We start from the raw sequence: 19,129 nt of genomic DNA, 5'->3' as shown, positions 1-19,129 counted from the left end.
TGAAGCACAACTTCAGGTCATTTTATTTTAAAAAATAAATACATCAGACCTTTTGAAAAAATAATAAATACATACATCAGATCTAATTCATCAATCATCACAACCCTATTCACAAAACTCAAACAAAATAATGCTTTCTTTCTAGGATTAAAAAAAAAAGTAGGAGAACCATTCCCAAGAGCTTTTTGCTTAGATTATTGTGTTTTACACCAGAACCACAGACATGTCAACCATAACGAGTATCTTGAAACTGACAAACTAACGTCTTCACAAGGCGTCAAAGCAACTTCCTTTCGCAATCCTATTTACAAAACCTTCTGAGACCAGGAGCCATTGGACCTGCAACAATCGCAATCATACAAAAAGGAAGTAACGTCATATATGTGTTGCACCTATATAACAAAGAGTGTAGAGAGATTGGAAACTATCAATGTTGATAACAAATACAGAACGAATCACAGATTTCTCAGCTATGGACATTAGGCTGGAATGCTTCTATACTATACTCCCTAATTCTTGAAATCAAGACAAGATGGTACCATCTGATTGTTCACTCAATCACTGGCAAAATCTTCAAACCTCAAGCCTTCAGATATAGCATCCAACCTTTTAACGTCTGCTAAAATGTGAGGCATTGATATAACTACTTGCTTACCAGGTGAAGGAAATCAATTAACATGCCATACGACTAACCTTGATGTTCTCTCCTATCTTGTGGATCTAAGAATAAATTGTTAACATCCGTTGCCAGGAAGGCTGATCCAGAATAGCTCTCCAAGATATCTACAAATGACAGAACTTGAAGATAAGAATGTCCACTTGAGAGAAATATTAACTAAGAAGAGAGGGGAGGCACAAACCAGAACTGTTAGAAAAGTCAGCTGTTAAGTCCGACAAACTAAAGTTTCGAGGAATCTGCCCCAAGAAACCAAATGAAGATGTATCAGCATCCAACACAGTCTCATTTACTGGTTGTGAATCTGATTCTACACTGCTGAAAGATGATACAGATGGATCCGTAATTCCAGGATGAGTTTCGAGGATATTTGTCTCAGTACCATACATGAAGGGTAAATTTCCTGAATAACCAGCTTCTGACTTGATCATCCCCCCTCTCACACCTTGCAGCATTCCCAAATTTGAGCTCTGAGCCAATAGCATGTTTGAGGATGCATCAATTCTCCTTGCATGAGCAGACACATCAATAGCACTTTGCATACATGGTTGAAGCGAGGACACACCATTAGTGTATACTTGAGATAAATTTGCATTAACAGTCTGGTGCACATTCTCAGGCTTGACATGAGGTCCAGTATGATCTCTTGCTTGACATGTTGAGTTCGGTGGGACTGTAAAAGTGTAACAGTCATCAGATAACTTTCATCCTTATTCAACAAGTCACTGATGAAATGATTGCATAATCAAGCATGAGATTTTAATTTCAGTGTTGTACCAGCAGTCCAAAGTATAACATATTAGTAAAATATGCAAATTACTACATCTCTTTGGTTTTGCTGAATCAAAACAACATAAGTAGCGAAATCTAATAAAGTACAATCAATGAACCACAGGGACAGCAGGAGGCGGAAGTAAACAAACAATCAACAAAGAATATAGGGTAATGGTAGTTCAGCTAATCTAGAATCTGAAATAAATCTATCATAATATCATATATCATATATTGAAAGAAGCAGTATTTTTAAATGAAAAGAAAAAAAGTAACACTGCTCCTGGGCTTTAAGCAAGAAGCACACGCGTCTCCGAAATTAAGTCCCAATTTAGCAAAATAGATTTAGCACAAATACATAAAATTAACCGTGATCAAGGCAAACATGAATTCGAGAGCCTAATTGATAGCATCCATGAAAGCATACCTCCATTAAAGTTGATGGGTTCAATGAAAAAATCAAGATGTTTATTGAGGAAGAAAAGCCCAAGAATTATAACAAGTGGACTAAGTGCTATGCCTTACATATATTTCATGGTCCAAGTTCGACTCCAAGAGCCGAAATATTGGAGCCACATGAAGACCAAGTGGAGGGACCACATGGAGCCCAAGCACAAAAAAGAGCCAAAATTTCAGCCCAAGGTGTGCTGAATTCTCGCCCAACAAGGGCTGAAAATCACAACAATAGGGAGTCCAAATATGAGATGAAGTCACGTGGGTTTTGGGTGCAAATTTGCCAATTTTCCCCTTATTCTTGTTAGCTAATATTAGGAAGAAGTTTGATATTATTTTTACATGTTTTCCTAGTTTAAAGGTTCCCTAGTTATTATTTCCATAAAAGTAGGATTTGAATCCGATGCCATTTGGGATAGGCTTCTCCTGTATATAGGGATGAGTTTTGTTATTTACAATCCTAAAGCATCAAAACAAAAGACTATGCTATGGTGAGGAGAAGTCTAATTTTAATCTCTTGCTTCTACTATGTCTACAGATTTCTAGGTCATTTTATGTATCAAAATTCAGCAATCAATTCCATTACATTTCCAAATTCAACAAGTATTCAGAGTCTCATATTAGAAGCAGCCTTAGAACCAGAAGACAGATCCTCCTGTGCTTCTTTCTCATTTGTAATATACTCCTTCCACAGTTATTCATTCTAAAGCTAATAAGCCATTTAGTTTTCTAACAATTTCAAAAACAGAAATTTGTTGGGCTTGGAGGGAATCCATCATAAATTTTACAATGCAATTGAAAAGAAAAAACCAGCAGAATAATTATCTCCAGGAAGATCAACATGGCAATCTAAGATATTATTCCTTACTTTGACGAATCTGAGATCCATTAGGGATTGGTTGTGTTGGAATCATCTGCATTGCCTCAACCTGTCTCTCAAGCAAATCATTGAATCTCTCTATCTGATCCTTCACCATCAACCTTACATGATATGCCCTGAAAAATTCTTGGTTTTCTTCTTCAAGCTTCTGCCACACTGGAAACATATCTAGATGTCAGATTTATCTCTTCTGCAAGAGACACGTGGAGCGCATAGATAACACATGTTGCTTACAGATCTTGAGAAATGGGATATTGACCAGGTGAATCCAGAAAAATAAAATTTCAGATACCTCATTTCTATCAAACTTCAGTCTAAACGTTAGTTCCTCTAGTTACTAATTCTTTCAACAAAATAGAAGTAGGTGAAGTGGTGAACAGAGCGTTTGTCATTGAAAGGGAAAAAATTATCTTATTAACAATTCTGTCATCTTCATTAGATCAATTCTGATAACAGGACAATTTTTAGTAGTTTTTTCATTTTCCTGGTCAATGAATCCTAGTTTATCCATATATCAGGTCACAGCTTGTATGTTTTTCCTTCCTTCCAAGTCATGGAATACCAAAATTACATCTGAGATGATATGGAAGTGTGCTAGCGTCGCATCGGCAAAAAATAGGAACAAAATGTTGGGAAGAGAAAGGACGAACCAAGCTCAGTGAAACCAGGCTCAATTTTTGCTTGATCTAAGAGGGTTCTGATAACTTCCTCCTGGTTCATGTAAAGCTGTAGACATCTTTCTATAAGATTTTGCACCTGACATCAAAGAAGCTCATGTTGGGAAAGAAATGCATGTGGAATGCGAGCAATTATACAGCAAGGAAGAACTTGATAATTGTGTAAGACCACTCCTTACCTGTAAGAACGAATTAAAAGATGCAAAATTTGTGGTACACCAACAACAGTTAAAGAGGTTCCATATTTCTAACTATAACAAGACAAACCCTATCGCAGAAGAACAGCTAAACAACAACCATATTCGCAAGGCATGAACAGTGAACCTGCAAACACAGATTAGAAACCTATAACAAATTTGGAAGTATCAACTGCATCAGCACCTAAAACAGAGAACTTCTAAGCTAGGCCTCATAATCCCATTTCCGATAAGAACTAGACAAAAAGTTACAAGCAATTGGCTAGGTCCATCAAGATATTGTAATACTGTTCTATGAGTCCATGAGGAGATTAATACATCAACTAGCACTTGGTGAGTCCATGAGGAGATTACTGCTCTCTATGATAATTTAGCTTACTTCTTCGAAAGGGAAGCAAAACTTCATATTTCTTTTTTCTACCATTTCAACTGTTGCTTTGACTGAGATATTACTTGAAATATTTCCTTTTATTTGGCTAAGTTACAAGAACATTTTCCATTACAAAATCAACAATTCACAGGTAACAACTTGTGCACTTGTGACTACCGTGTGTTGTGAATCTAAAATCAATATGTACTCAGGGAGAAAAAGAGTGGCATCTTCTCTATACCAGCAATTATCCAGAATCATTCATCTTAAAGTCATGGATTTACAAGAACAAATTTTATGATAGGAAGTCCGAAGTCGACAGAACATTTATGTGTTTCAATGGGATTGTTAGGACTCCATACTGTTATCTCTTGTACCCTTAAAAAGATTTAATAAAACAACAAAGTGTTATATCCTCAGACCGAGTAACAAATCAGAGTAAGAGAATCACAAGAATTCTAGTCTTCAAAATAGGAGTAGAAAACCATGAAGATTCTAGTCTCCCAAAACCAAAAAGTAAGATGAATACAAAAAATATTAACATAAACTAAATTCCTTCAAGATTGTTAATATTTTTTGTTTTCATCTTTCTGTTTTTGGTGGACTAAAATCTTTGTGGTCTTCTACTTCCTTTTTTTGAAACTAAAATCCTTGTAAGTTTTGGTTTAAAAATATAAAATATTTGCCATTTTATTTAATTTGGTTAAGGATACAAGAGATAACAATCTTAAGGAACTTAATCCCCTCATTGTCGCCCAAGGTTTTGGATTAATTCCCCCCATGATGGAACTTAATAAACTATTCTATAATAGTGGCACTTCAAATTACAGAACTTCAGGCGAACTCCAAAAATAATGCAAACCACACTTGACACTTACTTATATTTTAGAAAAAAAATGCAGAAGAAAAGAGGAAGGGGATTTTGAATTTCAGTGTTTTCAATATATCGAGGACATGACCCTAGATAGGAGAATATAAAGGTAGAGGATTAGGGTACAAGGTTAATACATAGTTGAGCATGGTCTAGTTTCCCTTATCAGTAGTGTTATTAGTAATTCACCTACTATCGTATTCTTAAATTTCACTATTACTTGTTGTTTTCTTTGCTTCGTTTATCGTATCATTTGTAGTTGCTATTGTTCTTTTCTCCGCTATTTTCTTAATGCTTCACTTGTGCCAAGGATCTAGCGGAAACAACCTCTCTATCTTCACAAGGTAGAGGTAAGAATACGTCCACATCACCCTCCCCAAACCCCACTTGTGGGATTACACTGAGTATGTTGTTGTTGTTGTGTTTTCAATATATCAAATCTGAGGCAAAACCTCTAAATTTATAGCCAACAAGAGGTGTTTGTTCAGAATTTAGGTGTGTTGTCAAGCCAAACAAGCGAGTGACAGCGCGAGGGCATACCATCTTCCCAACTCTTAAAAACCCAACACATACAACAATCCCTAGTGCTGCTTACAATATTAACCACAGTGCTTATCAGCAACCAGAAAATATGTCTTCAGATACTTCCTTTGATTCAGATGATTAATGTTATTATAGAGATCATTAACTGATTTAGATGGTAGGTTTATCACAACTGACCTAAAGGGCGACGGCCAGTGGCCTGTAAACAATGCCCACAAGAATAACTAACACAACCTAGGCATCCGCATTCAACAAAGGAAGGAAGCTCCAAATAATAGCCTCATTTACATACTCTGGCAGTCTCTTAAATTAAAAAGACATAAATACATGGATATGCATGGTTAGGCAAAACTTCTCAAGGAATTAAAATACTTTAATCAGAATTAACCGAAAGAATTTCTACAAAGAGTGTTCCTTTCGAAGCACTGAAGTGCAATCAAATGCCTAATTTATAAGCGTAAACATAAAACTGCATGCTCTATTTCTTCCATTGACATTCTACTATTACAACTACACCTCAGTTCCGGACAAGTTCTGTCCATGTTTCTCCATTTAAATGTTTCATACAAGCAGTGCATAAAACCAATGATTTAAGCAATTGTCTTACCAGTTGTATATCTTGACGTGATATCTTCTTAGCTTCCCCCTCAGACATTTTCAATCTTTCAATACTGCAAAAACTCAGAAAAAGCCAAACGCAATTCGTGTTAACAAGGCTTGGCAAAGAAATGCAATCCACCTCTTGCTAACAAATATACAAAACAACCAATTCACCTGATAATTAAACTAAACTTAGCATTAGACACCTAAATTACCAAAAATCCCCAAAAAAAAAGGAAAAAAGGAAGAAAAAGCAGCTACCAGCTACATTAACACGTCCTATCAAGCAACATCAAAATACAGCTTTTTTAAGAATCAAAAACAAACTAACAAAAAATTTCCACAACTATTTTCTGATTTTTTGAATAACAATTCAACAAAAATGTCACTAATATTGAACAAAGACGATTCCATAAGATTCACAATAGACAAACAATTTCAAGCAAATGAATTTTTTACCAATTCCGTACATAAACAACTTCTAATAACATTAATTGCGTTATAATATCAAAAAAAATAGCTCTATGAACAATCCTAACCTCTTAACATAACTACATCAATATAAATGAATCAAAATCAAGGTAATTACGCAAAAAAAAAACCTATTTCTTCACGGAAACCAAAAAAAAAGAGTTTTCGATCAATTTGACCTGAAATATAATCAGTTCACCGGAAACAACCGTTGACGACTATCAGCGGTGGATTCAAATAGGGAAATCGCCGGCGCCGATCCTCCGATTTCGCTCTTCTCAGTTTTCTCTCCCTCGCGCTTTTTCTCTTATGCAAAGTTGTTGAACAGATCATCAAAGACCAGAATCTTTTATTATTGTTGTCTTTTAACCCCCATTATTATAGAATATGCGTTTTAAACACCCACTTGTTTTATACTTTTCATATCAGGTACCAACTTGTTAAGTTTTTTATTAATGAATCGACCCCGATATTTCAAAATATAAACAATTCACTCCCCTTTTCAAATACTCTCTCCTGTTTCTTATTATTTGATCGCGTTGACTTGATACTTTCCTTAAGAAAAATTATTTATTAGGAATTTAATTTATTAACATAACCTTATAGATTGTATTTTGAAAATCTATATTTGACTACTAATATTTTATGCAGTTATTTAATGATTAGAATAAGATTGGAATCTTATAATAATTCTTTTTAATTTGCTAAAATAGACAAGTAAAAAGAAAAAAAATATACATAAAATAGAAGGAGTAGTAATTTTCAATATCAGATTGACACACCATTTGAATCGAAGGCTTAATTTAGACAAAAACCTTTGTCAAATTAATACACTCTCTGTCTCAATTTATAAATATGGCGGCCTTTTATTTTAAGATGTCTCATAATATTCAACGTATTTTATCTATAATGATATACGAAATATACAAATTATATATAGTTAGATCTATTTAATTAATCAAATAAGTTTTAATATATTGTATTTTGATGTAACAAACTATACTTTATACTCTCCACTCCATCTAGGTATCTTTCATGGTTTTGGCACAATCAATTTAGATGTATCAAAGTCATATAAAATTTACTTAATTAATAATGGTGAAAAGATGGATTTGTCACGTTTTGTTTGAATATGAGATAAACAATATAAGTAAACTCACGTAGGTGAAGAACTTTTAGTTGGACAAAGCATCAGTCTCAGCATCAACAGAAGAAAAGAACTGACCGATCGTTGTTCAAGAGAGATCCCGAAGGCTCGAACGCTTTTCATTTCACTAGTATTATTAAAATTTAATTACGATTAAAAATTATATATGTCGAAATTCACCACTAACGGTTCAAATGGTGTAAGGTACTTATATAATATTACTAAGATCTTTTTGTAATCTAGTTCACTTTACACACTCTCCACTAATTAAGTGCTTAAATAGTTTACTTTAAAATTTAAAAAATACTAATTATTTTCTCTACTTTAATTTGGACTTGTGGCACACATAGAATCAAACTAATTTAACATGTAAGTAAATTATTCCAACAAAAAAGATTGTTCAATGATCAGTATTTTTAATTTGCTACAATTCTTAATTAGAATTTTATTACTTTAGACTTAATCTTTTTTAATGTGTGTGAAGATCTAAAGCATTAAGAGGATTTGATTTGTAGATAGTTGAAAAATATTCAGATTCTGCGTGCTGTAAAATCTAGTAATATCTTGCTTTTTTTTCAACTTTAAAAGCTATGTAAAATTAGCAAAGCATATACTAATGACTTTTGTTGATCATGATATATGCTATAAAGTACTTTTATGTTGTCAAAATGATAAAAGAAAAATAGGGGTAAAGACATTAAGTGCACCCCAAAAAATAATGTTTTCTCCCTCTTTCACACTCTTTATCACCTTGCCTAAAAAAGTCATGTCGAGTGTGTGAACACAGTATCATTTTAGTAATTGAAAAGAAAAAAAAAAACCTATATAAAAGTGAGACCGTATAGACTTGACTTAAAGTAGACAATATTATACTAATGATTTGACGAAATGAGTATGGATTTTATAGAGTAATGGTGTGGAGGCCGATTTAGTCCTTTGGTCCGTTTACAAACGACTCTACTACTTCTATTAACTTAGTTCAAGGGGGAGACTTTGGGTACAAACAAAATCTCACATTAACAACTGAAAGGACAAAGAAGTTGCATATATAAGATACAGTGATACTCTTAATAGTATTGTATGAAGTCTTTCGAAAAAGTTCATACGATTTTGACTCAAAACAAATAATATCACACCATATTAAGAGCGTCTGAAAAGTCATACTACATCATAAATGGAAACCTTAATGTGGGGTTTGAGTACACTCATTAATTAAAGATTATAATTTGATGCCAAAGTTTCTAATTTTACATCAAAAGAAAACAGGTTGAACCTTTTTTCTATAAGGTGAATTGGACAATAAAGTCAAAAAGTAATGACATTCAACTCACCAATTGGCTGTTTAAAATTTTACCCAAATCTTTCATTCAAGAGAAGATTGAGAAAAAATAACTTCTGAACAAAAAGTAAACAAAGGCATCAAATGTAAAAGTCAATCTTGCTTTCATCAAAATTATCATGAATTCTTGAAAACTAAGTAACTCAATAGTTTCATTTTTTTGTCTTACAATAGTTTAATCACTTCAAAAGAAAATGGGAATCCAAAAAAGTCTAATATGTGAGTTAGATGCATATTACTGATAAAGACTTGAAATTAAGTGGAGGAAAGTAACAGAGAGGATCATAGTGGTCGATAAGAGCACAAACCTTGTTGCATATGATATGTGTGTGTGAGATACGCGTTATAGATTTGAACCTTGTCTAAGTGGAGAAGAATAAAGGCGTGATGTTAAAAATGCTTGTCTATTTACAAGAAGTAAATTTCAACACATTTTTATCTACTTTTGGCAATACTGTTCCCCTCTTAGATTAGCAAAACAAAAATGGATGAAAATTTCTTCCCATGTAAAATGTACTTTGGCCCATCATTGAGCTCAAAAGCACGCGTACCATGTCTTATAATATAGTTTACTTTTCTCTCTCATTCTGATGTGGGATTTGACTGAGGTGTCATATACACCACTTTTCTTCAGAAGCTTGCCAGCCTAAAAGTCTGTACGTCCTTCTTTTCAACCCGCCCTTTGGAGATCACATCATGTTATAAAGATGGATGATTTTCTCTTCCCCTCTACATTAGGATTTATCTCACATTGTCCTAAACTATGTTAATTAAATAAAAAGTTGAATAAAGGAAAAACAAAAAGGGGTTATCTGGATTAAATTTCCAAATTGAAGAAGAAAAAAAAAATGTTAACATATTTGCAACAGAAATTAGACTGTTGTGAGGCCACTCAATCTTTGTCTTGTTCTGTCTGGTGATAGATTTTCTTCTATGGCCTTTCTCTTGTTGTTGTTGTTACTGTTGTCTTGTGATTTCTGTTGTTGTAATGTGTTGTCTGTTTCTTGATTTTCTTCTGGTGGAACAACATATGTTATGTCTATTGATTCTTGATTGTCTTGTGTGACAATGATCTCAGGTTGTTGTTGTTGTTTGGGGCTTTTACATTTGGTTTTCATCATATGAGGTTTAAGTTTATTAACATCTGATAATCTTACTGGCTTCAAGAAAAATTCTTCTGCTCCTTCTTCTAAGCATCTGTAAATCAATCAATATGCAATTCAATTAGTCTTGGAACAACAGTAAAGTTATCGACCTATAGGTCACATGTTCGAGTCGTGTACACACACAAAAAGAGATGAATTTGATTGTTCTGTTCTTACCTACTGATTCTTGAAGGAACATTTTCAGATGACATAATGACTACTGGTATGTTCCTCAGAGATGCAGATTCCTGTTCAAAAGAATGAAAAATGTAAGTAAAAATGCAACGAGTGCATGTCAGAAACTCCAAAAATAGTGTATTTTTTAAGAATCCAACACAGAAACATGTCATATCCTCGAAAAATAGTGTACATCGAATACGACAACATTTTTTAAGAGGCAGAGTGAAATAGTTGAAAATGACAAGGCACATGACCCTTTCAATATCTAATAAGCACTATATTAGATATGCAATATTTGCTCATTAGATTCTCAAATGATCTCAAAAATTGAAAGGTGAGAAAAGGACATCAAGTCCAAGTGGGAGAAACACTTTAAGAAAAGAAAAAAGATAAAATCTTTAGTATGACAGAAGCAATTTATGTGGAAAATTTTGTTATCAGAGTATTTTTTCCAAGAAAGGAAAATGACAGAGAATTTGGAAAGAAAGTAAAAGGGGAATATAGCAGTAAACAGAAAGAGAGAAATAGAATAAAAAAAATAAACATACCTTAATTTTCTTTAACAAATCATAGCCTGTCATCCCAGGCATACAATAATCTGTTATAATAAGATTAATTTCCACTTCCTGCAATATTTCAGTAAACAAGAATTAATTTTTCTGTCCAAATTTTCTTGGAAAATCAGAGTGAAAGTTCAAATTTGTAGCCCCTCCGTTTCAATTTGTTTGTCTTACTTTCCCTTTTAATCTGTTTCCAAGAAAATTATGATACATTCAACATATGTTTAGTTTAAAACTACGAGATTCAAAAGTCTTTTATTAAATTTCGTATAAAGTCAAAACCAAACAATCGAATTGAAACAGAGAAAATAGTAAATTACCTGTTGGTTGCTAGGAGAAACACAAGGGTGATTCTGTTCATCATGTTCTTCTTGTAAACCAAGAAATTCCAAAGCTTTACTTCCAGAATCCACAGTAGTAACTGCCATCAACACAATACAAAATGCCCACAAAAAGAATAAAATCAATACCAATATAAACTAACAGTTAATTAAAACCATTTTCAAGACATAAACTTTTTAGTTTTTCATTTGGTATCCAGTATTCATATTAGTCATCCGACTAATTCAGATGTCAGAAAATGACATCTAATAACCGTGAAAATGAATGATCTTGAACTTTTTAAACTCCGTCAAGGTGAGAAGTCAAAAGTGTTGCTCATTGGAGCAAAACTTGTAATCAAAAAGTTCAAAACCGCTCATTTCTAATAAATCACCCTTGGAATTCACTCCTTATCAAAAACCTTCTATAAGCAAACTCGAGACTTCTGAATAAAGACAGAAACTTTATGTGAATCAAGAAGTTACCTTGGCAAGAAGAGATTTTAAATAGTCTTTCAATGAGTTTTCTATCAATTAAACTATCATCAACAGCTAGAACATGAAACTGTAGATCTGCAGCTGCCATTCCCATTTTTATTTTTTTTCAAAACAAAACAGAGAAAAAAAGTTGAAGTTTTTTTATTTTTCTCTCTCCAAGTATTTTTTTTCCAAGCTGGTTTTTGGAGTTACAAGGCAAGAGAAGCAATAAGTAAGACCAATGAAATAATAGAAAGTGGAATATATATAAAAAGAATATGGATTACCAAAAAGATTACAAATCTACAACATGGGGTTGCCTTGCTTTTATAATATTGCTTGATAATGATGATGATTCTTGGAGTTTTTTTGGGGGTTTTTTCCATGTATATAAGACCAAAAGAAAGAAAATTATTATAATAATATATTCAATATATTTTTATATCATAAGAAGAAAAAAAATATACGAAAATTTTACAGACTTCATAAATATAAAGGTTATTTTCTAAAGATCTTCGACACAACTAACTTTGAAGGATATATTCTTCTAACCAACTAAAATTTAACTACTTGTTCCATTTGTCATGAAACTTTTCTTTTTAGTATGTTTTTTTTTTAAAATCTTTCTATATTTAGTATGTTGTTTCATTTTCCATTTTAGTTTGATTGAAAAAGAATATTTACTTCTTCTTCTCTTATTTAGTAATCTTTTAGTTTAATTTTTCACCTGTTATATTTAAAATATAAGATGAAATAACATTTTGGTAATTTTTTAATTTCAACTTTGTTGTCTTACTTTCCTTTTCAGTTTGTTTAAAAAGAAGTGACTTTTTTCTCTCGTTTTAACTCTCCACATGATATATTTAAACTATAAGATGAAACAATATTTGATATATTCAACATATCGTTAGTTCAGAACTACAAAATGAAAAATCTTCTTTACTTTCTTAAACTTCGTTCATAATAAAAATCAGACATATAAAATAAAACCGAACGAGTATTTATGTAAAGGAAAATGCAAGTGGGAGTTGAAGTGTATTGGAGGGGTAGAAGGGACCCGCAAAAATCCATCAAGAGATACAGGTGATGTAAGCAATGGTGGCCTTCTTTTCTCTTGTGAAATTTAATTATGTGTGCTTACCTTATCTTTGAGACATGGCAATTTCTTTCAAGATTTGTTTCCCATGTGTGCTCCTCCATCTCTATATGTTTTTCTCACCCCATTCTTATTCATGCATCTTACCTTTTCGAAAAGAGGCGGATTCATAATTTTAAATTTTGACGTACTTTGATACTAAAAGTTAGAAGTATGGTTTAATAGATAATGAATAAGACTTTTTGTATATTTTAAGTGAAGTTTCCTAATGTAGATATAAATGATCAAAATTCAAAAAGAAAATTTAAATTTGGATTTCTTATAACTTCATGAACAGTTGATATCCTTTGAATGCGCATAGGGTGAAACTTTGCTCCTGTGTTAAATAGCTCGCAAATCACACAGGAGAGGTAACTGCACTAGGCAAGTCTGATGCGATGAGCTCGACCAAGAAGACAAATTCGTTGACTAGGAATTTTGAACTTAAAACCTCTAACATGGAAGTCGATGCCTAAACCTCTAGGCCACCCCAAAGGGTGATTCATGAGCAATTTTCAATCGTTTCATATAATTCAAAAGCAAATTTGACTCAATAAAATAATATTTATGTTAAAAAGCTTATTGTTAGTTAATAAAAGCGTTGATATTTAGAGGTTTAGATCAATCATTTGTCTGAATTCATAACTTTTGATATTTAGAAATTTAGATCAATTGTTTGTCTGAATTCATAACTTTCAAATATATAGGATTATATTTGAGCTCATAATTTAATAGTATAGTAAGTTTAATATTTAAAAAAATTTAAAGTTAAATCCATTAAAATTAAATTTTCAATATACTTTTATTAATTTGACCTCAACTATTACCAAATAACAAATATGATCTGATTTACAAGATTTAGGGATAAATTTAAATCTTTTCCCCATATATAACAAACAAAAAAGACAAATAAAATACATAAATATTATCATGTTGATGTCTATTTTTTCGAAAGAAGTCAGTATAATTTATTGTAATGAGATGGAATGAGTGGAGGCACATGTCTGGCAGATCATGGAATCTTCCAAACAATTTGACCAAGACAGAAAAAAATTACTCTTAAGTTTTTTTTTCCCAATACAATAAATAGATAGACATTTTAATTTGATATCAAATAATTGAATATTTCAACTTCAAAAGATGCCTAATCTATTGAACACTTTAATTTAAAAAATGATCATCTAGACACCTTTAAAATTTATGTGTCAGATTTATATTGAATGTCTACTAAACACAATGAAAACAAATTGAAATGTCTAGAACATATTTTCAAAATTAATGTTACTATTGTTGTGGCAATATGGACAATGAGAAATAATATCTTCGATGAGACGTAGTTACTATTGTCGTTATATTTTCAACGCAATTTTTTCTTTTTTTCCAAAATAAAAAGAAGTAAAAAATAAAATAATAACATATATATATTACTTCCTAGAAATGAGAAAGCTAATATTGTTAGGTTAAATTAACACATAAACAATTTTTAAAATTTGGTAAGATATTCTGATTAGACACTCGAACTAAGCTAGTATATTTCAAAAGAATACTACAACTCTTGTTTCAACGAGACACTTTTGATTCAAAATTTGAGTAAGTAAATATAAATAAATTGTGTGTTCGCATACGTATCAGTGTGTTAGATAATCAAGCTAGCCACACAATATATTCTTTTCTTTAATTATACGCATTCTAGCATCATAAAATCTTAGACATTTTCTACCCGAGATCGATAAAATCAAATAGGACCCCACAAAAAGATTCCATCAAATAAGGAGAACCATATTATTAATTCAACTGATAATAATATTATATCGAATAAGTTATCGTCACATAAATTGGAACATACTAAGTTATGTAATTGACCAATGTAAGTTCACAAAGGCATGTGATAGACAACCCAAAGACACATACAAGTACTTTACATTATGATAAAAACTATTGAATCTTTCACAAAGCCAAAGGAGGGAAAAAAGAAAAGAAAAGAAAAGAAAAAAGAAGATCATAACTAGACAAGGCAAATAAACAGCTATTAGGGTACATGGAGAATAACAAGTCCTTTTCAAAAAAAAAAAAAAACCATAAAGATGAAACATACTACATGCAGTAAATTTAAAGCTATATTATTAATTTAATACAAAGTTCTTTTATTTAATTTTGTGAGTTGGAGGGAAAATGAGAAGGGATGGATTTGTTTGAATTTTATATATTTTTATATGAACTTTAATTTGATATAATGATAATTGAATAACAAGTCCTTTTCAAAAAAAAAAAATCTCAAATTTGAATCCCTCACACCTCAAAACTAAAAAAACAACCTCTTTTTTTTTTTGTTTCCCACCCGGTGTCTGGAGCCCACATTGGAGCCTCGACTAAATCTGAATCGCGTACGGCAGGGCCCATTCGAGGATGGCTCTCCCAACAGAATTTTCTCCATACCCAGAGCTCGAACTCGAGACCTCTGGTTAAGGGTGAAGCACTCCTATCAGTGCACCACAACCCATGTTGGTAAAAACAACCTTTAATTAGGTAGTGTTTTACCCTATCTACTCAATGCAATAAGGAAGAGTATATATTAATCTATAGACCTAAGTTTATACAAAGTCATCTACACCATCATTTTTTCTAAGTTTCACTTACGAATTATACTGAATACATTGTTATAGTTACTCAATGTGATTTCGAATTAATTGAACCAATAAATTTAGGATATGATATGATTAAAGAAAAATAGAAGGGGGTGGCCAATAATCCTACCATCTTTATTGGAGAAGGAAGAGTATTATCAGTTTTTGGTAACAGTTTTGATTTGGAACAGATTGTGTCTACCTATTGAGGAACCATGCATGTTTTTATCATCCTATTTTTCATCATAACTTTGACCCTACCAATGTTTTTAAGGATATTCCCATCTAAAATGGATCCACAATATCAGATTTACTGTCTTTTTGTCCATATATTCTATATATTAATATTATTCTCCATTTATTTCAATTCTTGTAACAATATTTGACTACAAATAGAGTTTATAAAATTGAAAGAAAAAAAATCACAACTTATGATCTTATAGTTCATGTTATGACATTTTTGTGAATAATTGGATGGTATCGTATCATATATTATTGTGTGTATTGTATTATATTGTTTTGTGGAGTACAATATTAGGATGGATTATATTATGTTTTGCTATGAAATATAATTGATAATACGTAGGTGGAGTTAGAAGCCGACGTATGAATTTGATCAAATTTAGTTCAAATTTTATAATTATATTAAAAAATTTACTAAATACGTATAACATTTAGTTATAAACTTGACGTCGTTAACCTAGAATTTAGAACCCGTAGAGTTCAAATTCTGACTTTGCCTTTATAGTTAATGATAAACTGATAAATTAAAGTTGGAAAAATAACATTTTCTTAAATGAATTAATAAGGAAAGAGTATCATCTAAAATGAAACACATTTCCGTAATATGATCAATCTTAGTAACTTTTAAGTCGATTGACACTTCAATTAAACTAATTTATGGCATTTTAATTATAGTTGAAGTTTCATATTCTTGTAACTAATCCACATGTTTATTAATAAAATATACAAGTATTTTGCATCTTTTTACTCTCTTTTTAATTAAAATGTTAATATCTTTTTTGAAAAAATATAACTAATCATCACATGGATTTTATCATTTATTTATTGTCTTTTTAACTTGGTCCCCAATTTTATTCTGGATTGATACAGAATATGTTCCTTCAATTTTCAGTTTTCTTTTTCTAATTGGTCCCATTTTTAGAATCCCAAAATATATACAAAATGGGTCCCTAAAGTCAAATGCATGGACCATTATATTGGACCTCCTTTTTCACTTTACCTATTAGGAGTTGAAATTATAATTATATTACCTAAAACTTGTTATTAGCATTCAACTATTCACTATTACTTAATTCCTCTGTTTCAGATTATCTATCGTGTTTTCTTTACATGCCTCTTGATATATAGATTGTGTTTTCTTAAACACCCTCTTAATGTGTTTGACTATTTCACCTTCATTAATGTCTTCAGATATAATATCTCTCCATTAAATATTTAATCTATTGATGTGTTTGTGATTTAAAACAATAATGATTTATGATTGAAATGGAGAAAAACTAATTAATTTTGTCTTGAATTCATAAATTGATAAATAATTTGAGACAAACATTTTTAAAAATAACGACAAATAATTTAGACTGAGAAAGTATTCTTCAACCATGGAAAATCCTCAACATCGCCTCTTATAAGTTCCCATCGTATCTCAATTCAAATATTGTTGGTCATACTTTCGAATCATGATCATCTCCTCTATAAGCTATTGTCTCACCAATTAACTGATGTGAACCCCTCCTCGAATAGATTTATTGATTAGGTTTGTATATAATATCATGTTATTGTACGAATATTTAAAGAAAATTAAAGCCAATTATAGTAAGTCCTCCCTTCGAATAAAGTCAGCTCGCATTTTAATCTGAAAATCTTAAATGTGAGAATCCATTAAGCAATTAATTTTGAGGACTAATCAAAAGCCTTAAGCAAAATTGGATTTTATTCTCCTAATTAATTAGATAATAATATTATAATATTTGACTTATGTATGATTTATATATATAATATGGTTCAATAATGTCAATTAGTTGACATTATTGATATGCCTAATCTCTTATAATTTTTTTAATCAACATGTCTCATAATATAAGGTTGGTCAATATATAGAAGGACGTGATAAACTCACTCTTTTTAAACAAATTATTTATGATTAAATAATTTACTTGTCTATAGGTAACACATTTTTTTTTACCTTTGCTTACATATTATTTTTTCATACTTTATTTGTAAGACGATTATACTGAATATGTTAGTACTATTATTATCATCTTTTCTCATAAATTAATTAGTTCGCGAGTAGACAATCGAACTATGCAATTTTTTCTGTCTAGTAAACCAAAAAAAAATACAAATATATAAAAAACTTGTCGACCAGAAGCCATGCTTGAACAATAAAATAAAGATAGTTTCCATTTGTTAATAAATTAAAAAGAAGAAAATAAAAACAGAAGATAGAATTAAATAGTAGTAGTAATGAGCTGGTGGAATTAATTGCTATATGATTAAACTAATTTGGTTCATTGAACCCTCCACTATAACCATTACTTTTAATTAATAAAGTGATGGGCTTGTACTTTGAGATCTTATTTTCTGATCATGCATCATTAAAATACTACAATTATTTATTTTTATATATATATATATATATATATATATATGAACAACAATTAATAAGCCAGCACACCAAGCAAAACCGGTGGTTTCTTGTTTACGATAGAGCGTTTTTATGTGATAGAGCCTCCTCAAGGAATATAAGATTTGAGTCGACATCCAAGCGTGAATGCCTTTATTAAAAAGAATATAATTTTTATGTAGAAAGTCTCAAATTCAGAATCTTAATTAAGTTGGGCTAATTTCTTGAGAAACGAACTCATAAGCTATGTTCAAAGCTAGATTGATTAACCAACTAATTACTAGTACAAATAACATAAAAAATATAACCACCCTTATTGAAAGAAGCAACCCCAAAGATTTGGAACAAAAAATGGTTAGTGGTGACCATTGAATAAGTTTCTTTCGGCTTAAATTAGGTTAAAAACGCCGAATGTATGACATGTATACGTTCGATCGATCATATAGGATTAAATTTATCAAATTGAATATATACATACACATATATAAAGAAGAAAAATACCATGTCAAAACATAAAAATACTAATTTTTGACAAATATTAACATTTTTACCAAAGAAAAACATAATATTAGCAAAATCAAGTTATATTTCATAGCTAATCACGCTTATAATACTTTATTAAATAGAATTAACAAATTTGTTTATCATTAATTCATGTTATTTTAATTTTATAATGTAAAGGCTTTGAAATATTAGCAACAAAACCAAATACAAGTTATGAATTATAATTAATTTTTTGGCTGAATATTTAATTTATTTGTTGATGGGAAGTAGCAACTAGTAACGTAGTTGTTATAAAAATTTAATAAAGTATGTAATTATTAATTAAGGTACATTGCACAAAGCACAAGTGATAATAAACTAGTACAAGTTGCTTAAGAGGATCTCTTTTGAGATAATCCAAATCTTAATCAAGCAAAATGCCAATTAATTTATTTTCTTGAGGTGTTAATCAACTAAATCCAGTTGTTAGGACATAGATTAATAGATTCTTCTTACATAATGGACAAATCGTGTGGGCTAATTAACTAATTAGCAATGGTGAG

At 30.9% G+C, this 19,129-nt stretch overlaps 2 protein-coding genes across 5 annotated transcripts; both read right to left on the bottom strand.

The window, feature by feature from the left end:
• Positions 1-160: 160 nt before the first annotated feature.
• Positions 161-6,843, bottom strand: LOC125806871 (uncharacterized). Of its 4 annotated transcripts, none has more exons than XM_049486627.1 (9): positions 6,689-6,843; positions 6,046-6,109; positions 3,431-3,536; positions 2,769-2,936; positions 1,064-1,349; positions 861-991; positions 694-783; positions 540-616; positions 161-339 (listed from the first exon to the last, which is right to left on the bottom strand). In XM_049486627.1, exons 2-8 carry the CDS (start codon positions 6,091-6,093, stop codon positions 555-557), a joined length of 891 nt encoding a protein of 296 aa, XP_049342584.1. In that variant the 5' UTR covers positions 6,094-6,109; positions 6,689-6,843; the 3' UTR covers positions 161-339; positions 540-554. The 4 variants fall into 4 exon arrangements, with proteins under 4 accessions (XP_049342584.1, XP_049342585.1, XP_049342582.1 ...); XM_049486628.1 differs by adding an exon at positions 3,637-3,781 and having other exon boundaries at positions 861-1,349; positions 6,689-6,819; XM_049486625.1 differs by having other exon boundaries at positions 861-1,349.
• Positions 6,844-9,701: 2,858 nt separating this feature from the next.
• LOC125841104 (two-component response regulator ORR9-like) lies at positions 9,702-11,912 on the bottom strand. The gene is made up of 5 exons (XM_049520117.1): positions 11,687-11,912; positions 11,201-11,301; positions 10,869-10,946; positions 10,318-10,388; positions 9,702-10,192 (listed from the first exon to the last, which is right to left on the bottom strand). Exons 1-5 carry the CDS (start codon positions 11,790-11,792, stop codon positions 9,868-9,870), a joined length of 681 nt encoding a protein of 226 aa, XP_049376074.1. The 5' UTR covers positions 11,793-11,912; the 3' UTR covers positions 9,702-9,867.
• Between the last annotated feature and the right edge of the window lie 7,217 nt (positions 11,913-19,129).

Source organism: Solanum verrucosum, unplaced genomic scaffold (assembly GCF_900185275.1).
Source record: "Solanum verrucosum unplaced genomic scaffold, falcon-dt-bn FXZP01000196.1, whole genome shotgun sequence".
NCBI classification, from domain to species: domain Eukaryota; kingdom Viridiplantae; phylum Streptophyta; class Magnoliopsida; order Solanales; family Solanaceae; genus Solanum; species Solanum verrucosum.
Note: the sequence above shows the minus strand (reverse complement) of the source record. Positions and strands in the feature narration are given on the sequence as shown.

Bases quoted from the DNA above. Each gene is read 5' to 3' on its own strand.
- LOC125806871 (XM_049486625.1), bottom strand. From the start codon at position 6,093: ATGTCTGAGGGGGAAGCTAAGAAGATATCACGTCAAGATATACAACTG. The intron at 1,350-2,768 runs GTAAGGAATAAT...ACACTTTTACAG, and splicing joins TGGATCTCAGATTCGTCAAA to TCCCACCGAACTCAACATGT. The intron at 617-693 runs GTTAGTCGTATG...ACATTTTAGCAG, and splicing joins AGATAGGAGAGAACATCAAG to ACGTTAAAAGGTTGGATGCT.
- LOC125841104 (XM_049520117.1), bottom strand. From the start codon at position 11,792: ATGGGAATGGCAGCTGCAGATCTACAGTTTCATGTTCTAGCTGTTGAT. The intron at 10,389-10,868 runs GTATGTTTATTT...TCTTTTGAACAG, and splicing joins ATTTGTTAAAGAAAATTAAG to GAATCTGCATCTCTGAGGAA. The intron at 10,193-10,317 runs GTAAGAACAGAA...ATTGATTTACAG, and splicing joins GTTCCTTCAAGAATCAGTAG to ATGCTTAGAAGAAGGAGCAG.